This window comes from Notothenia coriiceps, unplaced genomic scaffold (genome assembly GCF_000735185.1).
Source record: "Notothenia coriiceps isolate Sejong01 unplaced genomic scaffold, NC01 NC01_scaffold00024825, whole genome shotgun sequence".
In the NCBI taxonomy this organism is placed as follows: Eukaryota; Metazoa; Chordata; class Actinopteri; order Perciformes; family Nototheniidae; genus Notothenia; species Notothenia coriiceps.
The window spans coordinates 127,434-137,821 of NW_011357526.1; the positions used below are offsets into that span (position 1 = coordinate 127,434).

The 10,388-nt window shown below is 38.9% G+C and overlaps 1 protein-coding gene across 1 annotated transcript in view; it reads right to left on the reverse strand.

The window, feature by feature from the left end:
- tbx15 (T-box transcription factor 15) overlaps positions 1–10,388 on the reverse strand; it is a 39,286-nt gene that overhangs the window by 12,962 nt on the left and 15,936 nt on the right. The window contains exons 3-4 of the mRNA XM_010783186.1: positions 8,616–8,717; positions 3,166–3,337 (exon numbers count right to left, since the gene is read on the reverse strand). Coding sequence (XP_010781488.1) covers positions 3,166–3,337; positions 8,616–8,717 — 274 coding nt within the window. The remainder of the gene's footprint in view (positions 1–3,165; positions 3,338–8,615; positions 8,718–10,388) is intronic.

Sequence of the window (10,388 nt, forward strand, 5' to 3'; positions counted from 1 at the left end):
CAAATCATTGCAAGTCTCTTCAGTGAGAATGATACAATTTTTTTTTTTTTAAATCTAATTCTGAGAAAAAGATAATTTTTAAGAAAAAATGAATATTTTGAAGAAAATAAGTCAAATTCTGAGAAAAAAACTTGTTCTGAGAAAAAAAGTCAAATTCTGAGAAAAAAGTCAAATTTTAGATGCATTGTGGGATATGTAGTTCATGGGCAACGTGCTTCTGTAAATCGGCATGTTACCGTATAATAAACATATTTATTATATTCTTTGTAAGCTCTTGAGGGGCCGCATTAAATGAAGTCGCGGGCCGGATTTGGCCCCCGGGCCTTGAGTTTGACACCCCTGTCTAGGGTGTTCAAGTTGTTTGTTGCAGTTAACGGTAAAACCTGCAACAATCATCAAAAACTAGTGGAGTCGCTGTTTATCAGTCAAGATGTGCATAATAAAAAATGTTGTTTTCTCACGGACTCTGCTTCTGTTTTGCTTAATGACTAACGACATGTCTGTTTCTAATGAGGCATCCATTTGACGACACAGGATGAGCGAGGAGTGGTGAGCTCTCCCGCACAGATAGCTCTGAAATGTATTTCCTTTAGCCTCTAAACTACCTCAATGGAAAACAAAACCTTCAAAGTGAACAGCAGTGGAGGAAAGACAACCTCCCCACACCCTGCATGTGAATCCTCACCAACTAACAATCCACGTGTTTTTACGTTTACCAACTTAACGCTGATCATCTGCAAGGCTTTGATGGCCGACTCTAAACTGGAGGCCGTCTTTTGGTCACAGCACTGGAAACATCACTATGCCGCTCTTGTAATCATTTGGCACATCCGCTCTGAGAGTAAATTGATTTGCAGCGGATCCTCATGCACCAATATCTGCTCCAATCAAAGCTTCTTAAATATCTTGACAGGAGCCATCTTCATCTGTTTCCACGCTCCAAACAGAGCTAAGACTGTCCTGGGTTTGCTATCAATTCAATACGCTTTAATTTCCATAAAAAATGAAACTGCAACGAATACTCTGAGTACTTTACTTTGTGCAGATCATAATGAAAGGAGCTTTGAGTTATAGTTTTAATATTACTTGAAGTCGAGATTTTTGTTAGATTTATGTGGTCCTTAAATTCCACGTTTGGTTTTATTTGTTGTAACGACCATTTAAGGGCGGAACAATGTGTTCTCAATACAGGCACAGCATGACCTTAGAGTTTAAATCATGTGAAGGTGGAGTCAATGATGAAAAATAAATACTGTATTTTGAGTTAAATTGTGTTTTTCTCTTGTGTTTAAAGCTACATACATGTGTATCTGGCCGCTAGGGGGGGAAAAGAAATGTAAAAATAAGCAGACAGCGACCATATCATTTGGCTTTTACGGTTTTTATGGCTGACGCATTCACCAAGAGAAGCCTATTCACGCATTCATCAGATATCCAGCAACTTTAGGGTCAATTGGACATTTCTTCTCACCTAATGGATTAAAGTCCAATATACATTTTGCTTTTTTCCTCTGATTTGTTCTCCACTAACTCCTGGAAATTAGCATGCTAACACTAGACCCTCAGGAACTTTTTTAAGAGATTTTCAGATCTTTTATGCTCAAAATAATTTTATTGCTGCACAGAGGACCATTATATTACAGTTTAGTCATTTCAAGAAAAATATATTTTAATATTTAGCAGACTGTTTTTGTACCTTTCATTCGTGGAGCCTTTTTAAACATAAGGGGCAATTTAAAGCTAATAATCAAAAGCTAATAACGTTTTCTTCCACCTTATATTGCCCTGTTCCCATGAAAGTATGAAGTATAAAAGTGCAAATAAAGGACTCAGTTTAGCATGCTGATTAAACATAAGGAAGTCAGTAAATCAAACAGATTGTGGTCTAACTGTTTCACCTATGAAACCCACATTGCAGATCTAGAGCCGCCAAGAACCAATAAGAAGCGTACTTTAGCTCACCACCTCTGTTGCTGACTGGCTGCAGGCGAGGCAGTAAATCAGGAGGATTGTGGTCAGAATAAAAGTTTAGCTCAGCGGTGCGGCTGCAAATCAAATTCAATCATTAAGTGACTTTAATGAAACCATTTTTATTACAAAATGCTCTACAGAGCCATGAAGGAAATGAACATTATATATTAAAACAAGGGCACGGGTTCAAATCCCAGACCTCTAATACCTCTCCACGCTAATCCTCAAACCTAATAACATCCAGTCAGGGTGGACCATCTTCAGAACGAGAGTGTGGGAGGGCAGGCTGTCATGTAGTGCAGGAAATCAGTCTCATGGCTCCATGAGTCATGAATGCATGAAGTAACGTGTCGATTTTCCTTTCAAGCAAACGCATCAAAAACATCTCAATCCAAGAAACTGCCTCACGGCTCCAGCAGTGCATTCATTTCTGCAGAGCATGAAGTATATAGCAGGAAAATGAAGCTAATAAATCACAGCTTGAGCGTTTACTCCCAGAGCATTTTACCCAAAAAGAAAATTGGATCATCTTGTTGCAGGTTCCAACGCAAGGTCAGTCATTTATTTTAACTGATGATTCTGTCGGTCCATGATTCAACAGTTATTGTAAACGTGTTCAATTTAGGTGATTTGTGAGGTGTGTAAAACATGAAATATTAAACCACGTTAACCTCATTGAAAGATTGTTATGTTGCCTTTAGGTGAAGCGAGAAATATCAGAATTATGAATGAATAAACAAGCAACACATGCAGACGAGAAAGTAACCATTATATATTAACTATGATATATTTATATGATTTAAATTATGATAGCTTGTAACCATATCAAAATACTTTTTAAAATGAAAAACAAAGAAGTCAATAAATGTATAAATGTGTAATCTATCACTTATGTTCCCCTGTCATGGGAAGTATTAGCATGTTCCACATTAATATGGAGGTATTTTAGGACACTAATACATTTTAAAAGAACTATTTAAATAACCTTGCTTCACTTAATGCTGTACAGAAAAAGCCACCAGAGATAAACGTGTATTCTGTGCTGTTGGGCTACATCAATGAGATTTGATTGCCTGATTGATAATATTACACTATCTAAATATGGTCCCAAGTCATATGTAAACAACCTAACAACATGTTCATGTGTGCAGCTTTCAGTAAAAGCTCTCAGAAGACGTTAAAGAGGTGTCTTACGTGTCCCTGGTCGTCCAGCTCGTTGTTGGTGAGTTTGAGTTTGTCGAAGCTGACCACCTGTCTCGTCCAGGTGTCTCCGGAGGCCAGGGAGTCGGGGTGGATGTACGCCCTCGGAGGGACCGGGGAGTCGGCGTTTCCTGCCACCATCCACTTAGAGCTGTGGTACACATACCTGCAGGAGGAGAAGAAGGGGAAATATTGAGAAGCAAACCCACCATTAAAACAGGAAGGTATTGTTTTAAAAAAAAAAACGGAATGAATTTTAACGATTACCCTCAATGCAAAAAGTAGATTTTCAACTGCACATAGAAACTTTACTGAATATTAACACAACGTTTGACAATAAATTAATGATTAGTTTGGCTTATTTTCAGATAAAGAAAGTGATATAAACACTTATATAGCTGCCCATACCTTTATACCTATCCCTATAAACACTTGATTGACATAGTACACATGTTATTGTTTAAGTACTGTCAACTATATCAGTGACAGATAGCGTACCATTTTAGAATAACAACATTTTTACAGAATTATTGGTTTTCTGTTTTCCTTTTTTGTACTTTTGGGAACATTGTTTTGTTTCATGGTTACTCTTCATGCTTTTGCATGATTCCATGTGAACCCCCCTACTTGCAGGAAGATCAGGCTCGAATGTCTTCTGCATTCCCCATTTTGGAGAATAAGTGTGCGCTCTTTAATTTCAATTATTTGAAATGTTAATTAAAGGAAGCACAATGCTATCCTGCAACAGAGTTATTGCATTCATCATCCATGTTTTTATTCCACAGAAGGTCAGTGCACTCTGCAGGACTAATACTCCCTCGTCACTCCGCTGTTTTGAGACTCGTGGGTTACAATAAAGTTTGTTTTCATTTCTGCGAGCCCGGAGCTCCTCTGCTTGTTTCACTCAGTGGAAAACAAACTCAAAACACTCGGCCACGTTGCCACAACACCGGCTTTAAGAACTCATCTGTTGTTTTTTTTATCGTGCTTGAAATTTCTATTCAAGCACATAAAATATTCCATATGCAGCCACACACTCGGCTGCATAGTTTCAATTAAGCTAAGTCATAATATTTTATGATGTTGTGTGAGTGCGGGGCGTCAGGGCGTCTCACCCGTTAAACAGCAGGGAGAGAGAAGAAAGGGAGACAGAGAGAGAAATGTACTTGTATTCTACGTTATTTCAAAACAATTCCACAAACCACTGGTCAACACGTGTAATGTTTTGTAAAAGAAAATAAATGGGGAAAGGAAAAGATGGAAGGAAGAAGCAGAGAATAAAAAGCACGACAGTTATAGGGGTGTCAAGAAGGAAAGAGAAACTTAGGGACTAAAGGTTTATAGGGAAGTAAAAGAAAGCGAGAGAAAGAACATTTTACTTTTTTACTTTTAAAACAAGTCCAAAAACCAACAGCGGGTTTGAAACATGAGAATAATAGTCAAAAGAGAAAAGTAAAGGATAAAAAGAGAAATGAATAAGAAAAGAGAGGACAGAGAAATTAAAACAAAGAGGGTCAAGAGAGAAAGGACATTTGTGATTTACTTTATTTGAAAGTCCACACGCAGCCACTTAACGCTATATGTTCTTTAAAAAAATGAAAATCAAAGCTGAAGAGAAAGGAAAGGATGGAAGGAAGGAAGGAAGGAGGAAAAGGGAAGGTGCATGGGGAGAGAAAGAGAAGAAAGAAAGTAAGGCAGTCACCAAGAGACATGAAGAAACAAGAGACATGAAGAAAAGGGAAGTAAGATGGACAGGAAGATAAAAGGTGGAGTGGGAGAGGAAGAGGAAGAGGAGGAACATCACACAGCAGAGCGAGGTTGAAGAACAGCTGTTTGCTTTTAGTTTCGGCCCTGAAAGTGTTTTATCTGCAGCGTCTCTGCCAAAGTCATCACTGCTGAAACCCGGCAAAACTCTCGTTTGGTCCTTTTGTTATTACATCGAGGGGCTGAGCCACCCTGTCACACACACACACACACACACACACACACACACACACACACACACACACACACACACACACACACACACACACACACACACACACACTCTCTCTCTCGCCAAACCCAGGCTGAGTATTGGGTTACTGTACTGACAGAGTAAATATTGCTATTGAATTACATTCAGGGTTGACTGGTGTTGTGTCTGTTATAAGAGAAGACCAAAGTGTGTGTGTGTGTGTGTGTGTGTGTGTGTGCGTGCGTGCGTGCGTGCGTGCGTGTGTGTGTGTGTGTGTTTCTTATGAGTACTGAATGTCCTCCCACAAAGATAGATAGCTGATTAGATGTTGCCCATCGTCAGAGATCAGTATTTATAGTTGGTTTGTAGTTCCTATCGTTTGTCCGTGTGCTTAATGTGTGTTTAGAATTGAGGTCAAATGAAGTTGTTTCCTGTCTGTTTTATCCCCTTCGCGGTGTTATTTAATTGTGTGAGTACCCAGTTGGGCGTGTGTTTTCTTTTTGAATGGATATGGGACCAAGCTGATCCACAAAATGAGAAAAATAAAGAAAATGACAACATTTAGTTTTATCTCTTTGTGTCTGTGATGTGTTTCCTATTGGGAATGATCATTCTTCTATATCTGGATAAAGAGGATATGGTAAATGGGCCTTACTTGGAAATAGTATAGATTTTAAAAAGGGGAGACAGATTGATGTACAAGATTATAACTTTTAATGACAGCATAGATGTTTGTCTGTTTGTGTGTGTGTGTGTGTGTGTGTGTGTGTGTGTGTGTGTGTGTGTGTGTGTGTGTGTGTGTGTGTGTGTGTGTGTGTGTGTGTGTGTGCAGCTAGGCAGCCTCCATGCTCAGAGGCTTAAGCTCAGAGCTAACTGGAGGACTGTCCACATGAAAGCCGTGTAATAAATGCAGATTTAATGAGTGTGGTACCAATGAGACGTTCCTAAAGAGAGGCAAGGAGCCCAAGTAAAGCGAGGCGATTCCAATAAAGACCTTATTTCCAGACCTCAAACTCCCCGACCTGAGAGCCACACCAGTGACAGCTTCAGCTCAGTTTGCAAAGGACTGTGGGATATACAGGAGAGAGACTTTCTGGATGGAGAGCGGAGAGAGGCGGCAGGGCAGAACGCCTCAGAGTCTTTATTTTTGTTCTGTGTTTGTTTTTATTCTAACTTATTCCTGACAGGACTTTTTGTGTCAGGAATAAATCTGCGTGGAGGGGAGGGGGAGAAGCCGTCTCTGTTTCCTGCTCAGATGACAGGGTTTTGTTTGTGGTTCGGGATGCATCTGTGGCACGCTCAGCCTTTAATCAAACATAGCATAGCGACGCATGAAAACACTCCCAGTAAATATGTCTCATGTCATTGAACTGTGTTTCAAAATGTGCTCACGGCCTTTAAAACACACTGGTACATTACACACTACGTCCACACACCGAACCTGGAGAACGACGGTGTTTGAAGACGTGTCTCTAATTTTACGTCGTAGATAATAAATTATGATCTTACATTGGAGCCAAATACATATTTTTATTTTCCTTGTTTTATTTCTGTGTGTTTGGCTCCATTTTAATCCTTCAGTCATTGTGATGGTTTTGTGGAAAGATAACAGATATATTACGTTGACAGCAGTTTCCTTCAGATAAATACTTCCCACTTTGAATAAATGAAGTCTAATTGTCGTCCTCACAATTCCATGATTGTCTAAATGCTAAATTGGAGGCTGTTTTTGACATGTTTAGTGATGTATGGAAAGGTCAGGCTTACAAAGCTTAAGTTCAGGTTTGAATCTAGTATGTAAAATGTGATTTTGAGATTAAACTTCTTTGCACTTGAATGTTAAATAACATTTCTTACATTTGAACGTATTATTAGATACATCTGGTTACTTTCTGTATTTGTCTTACTTTTACAAATCTAATGTTACTCCATCGTGCGCTCAAGCTCTATTGCTGTCCATTAACATGACATCATTTGTCTCAACTTATTTGGGCCTATTGAGGTCATTTTAGCTAAATATCTCTTGAAAGAAAAAGTGGTATTTGTAATTCCAACCATCAATTCTTAATATTACCTTTAAAAAAAGCGTCTCCTGGCAGCTTTCTGAATCCCTTACTGGTCAAACTGTATTTTAACTGTAATGAGGTAGCGCTGGGTTATTTGCCACATTATCACTTCATCACACACAGCCTGAATCTGCATCAACTCTCAAACGCAGCGATCGAATCTGCAGGTAAAGTTCACACACTGTTCTCATCATCTTCCTCTCACTTCCTCATTTCAGTAATAATACCAGAAAATATTATATTGAGCTATAAAAGTAAGCCTGTAAAACGCCCACAGTGGACTGCAGCAGGTATACGTGCAGCGTCCCATATTCTTTTTCCATCTCAACCTCATTTCTTCCCATTTGTACGTCATCAGAGCTGAATGTTGAGAGTTATCCTATTTTCAGCCTGTGGCTCTGAGGCCAGCAGGATGATGAATACATTTCAATCTCTCTCTCTGGCTCAGACTTCTGGGACTCACTGAGGGCCAGGATATCAGTCTTATTACATATCCAGAGAGATCCATCATATAGCAGCCTTCCTCCAGCACATGCACGCTCTAATCACTCTCGCTTCACTTCACCCATGCAAATGACGGGGACTTTTCTCCGTGTTGCCAACAAGAAGACAGGACAGGTTGTAGCAGTTAGGAGAAATCTGATAAATGACGCGGGGAAATCTTTTGTTTGGTCCAAATCCTCGGACTAAGAACTGGTGTGAAGAGGAGAAAACTCCAACTCGGTCAAAATGTTTACACCCGGTCAGGGATTTGAGAATCTTCCAGGAAAATACAGTTGTTCGCTCCAGCTGCAGCAGGAGTGTGTCCGCGCTCAGGCAGATATGACAGTGCGTGTGTGTATCATGTTGTACAGCTGTGCATCTATTCACATCTCTGCAGAGTAAAGCAGCTGCAAGATGTTCTGTTGTGCCGAATGTGCGCCTTTCTAAAGACAATAAATCTGTGTTTTTCTAAGCATTTGAACTATATTAGATTTCTTGTTTTTTATATTTATGTATGCACCATGACATCAAGTCAAATTCCTAGTATGTGTGAACCTACCTGGCAATAAACCTGTTTCTGATTCTGATGTGAAGCATCCGAAACAGCATTCAGATCATTATGGGGCGTTAAACTACCTACTGAAATCCAAAAGAGAGAAATCATTTTGGTTTAGTTTAGGGTAGAGGACTGTTGGGATACATTTCTGCTTCGGAAGAGGAGTAAAATGGCAAGGAAACTAAATTAAATGTGCAAAGACCATTAACTGTAAAATCTCTGTTCCAGATTAGTTGGTGTGTGATTTACGTCGGCAGAGGCCTCCACTCTCCCGTGTGTGTGTGCGTGTGTGTGTGTGTGTGTGTGTGTGTGTGTGTGTGTGTGTGTGTGTGTGTGTGTGTGTGTGTGTGTGTGTGTGTGTGTGTGTGTGTGTGAGATCTACCTGTATCTCTTGTTGTCCACAGCCACGATGTCCATGGCGATGTAATACTGCTGGTGAGGGTCCAGACCGGCGATCTTTACTCGCATGGCAGGAAACATCCTCCTGAACGAGAGAAAAACAACATGAAGTGATGAGTCTCTGTCCATTTCCTCCTGCTATTTAAATGAGGGAAACATGTGAACATTTTAAATTATGCCTCTGAAAATAGCGTTTGTGGAGAAACTCAGCATCATTGAAATGAGACCCGTGAGCCCGGCAGCTGTCCTATGGTCAACTAGCTCACAACAAATATACAGAGGCAAATCAACTCAAATGTAAACACTCAGATTTCACATCTGTTTTTCTGCAGCTGTGGACGAATAGGAACCTGAGGTATACCTCTACTCAAACTAGATTATTTATAGAAGCAAGAAATAAGAGTTTTTAATTAAAATAAAAAACGTTATATCAAAACAAGTATGCCTACACCTGCTAAGTGTTTAAAGTATAATCCTATTCAACATTACAAAGGTTAACAATCAATCAGGCCTTTTTATATCAGGTCACCCTATCAACAAAAACATCCACAAATAAATTATTGAAAAATCAAAAAACATTAGCTACGATTTGATCAAAAAGTGCACCATCAATCTCAGAAAGTGAGTCGGTCACTCCAAACGATCCTGACTTTTATTGCGATTTTTTAATCATCATAAATGTTTTTGCAGTCAAGCATTTCATTTGAGCGTGTGAGCAACACAATGGACTCTTACATCATCATAACCTCTGGATTAACTCGTAAATTACACTGTGTCTGCTTCACTGAATACACGGCATTATAGGATTTAGATATTAAAGTCATGGGAAATAAGATTTTACAAACATTTGTTAATTATTAGTTGCATTCATACATTAATATTTGTTTTCTACTATTTGACATTCCTTTAAAACCGTTAAAATGTAAATACAGAGATGTTTGTTCAGTGCTGAGTAAACCCACCAAACAACAAGGACACATTTTTAGACCGGTCGCTAAAGACCACCATTTAAAAACATCATTAAAAAAATAATATTGCAATTTCATTTTGGTTATTTTTTTTTGAATTTCAAAGATACCTATAAAAAAAGTGCAGGCGTTTCAGACTAAGTGCTGATTTGCTTCAAAGATTTACTGAAATCCATCCAATCCTGTAAATGGGAAAGTCTCCTCTGGTCAGAGTTCAGGATTATAGGAAATACACTCTTTAGCCGTATTGAATGAAATCTAATAAATAACATTTAGTCAAAAAACTCTGCCATTACTCTGATTTATGGATTTATTTAAAATGTAATACATTAAATTGCTCTTTTCATGAAATATTTCCAGTCTCTCTTCCCAGCTTGTAAAGATTTCCATTATTTAAGTGTAAATAAATCCTTAATTGTATATTACCATGCCACTGTGACCTCTGACCTTTATGAAATTAGGAGTTATTCTGTGGCTTCAGTTTTCTATTTGAACACAATGCTTTCAAAATGTCATAAAAACAAATGTATTTTTTTTTATCTTTGAACGAGTTTGACAAACATCTCCTCCCATTGGCTGCAGACTAACGCTTGAGATCCATGCAAAACCTCGGAAATTGTAGTAAAAGAAAAAAAATCCAGTGCCTATATTAGCAGTCTGTATGAGGAGAAGGAGGCATTTGAACTTAATTCCTCGTTATGCACTTCAAACATTTCATTTAAAGGTCGTAAATCGGGGCCTGCCTAATGAGAACAGAGGGCTGCTCGCCTGCTTCCCCCCCCCCCCCC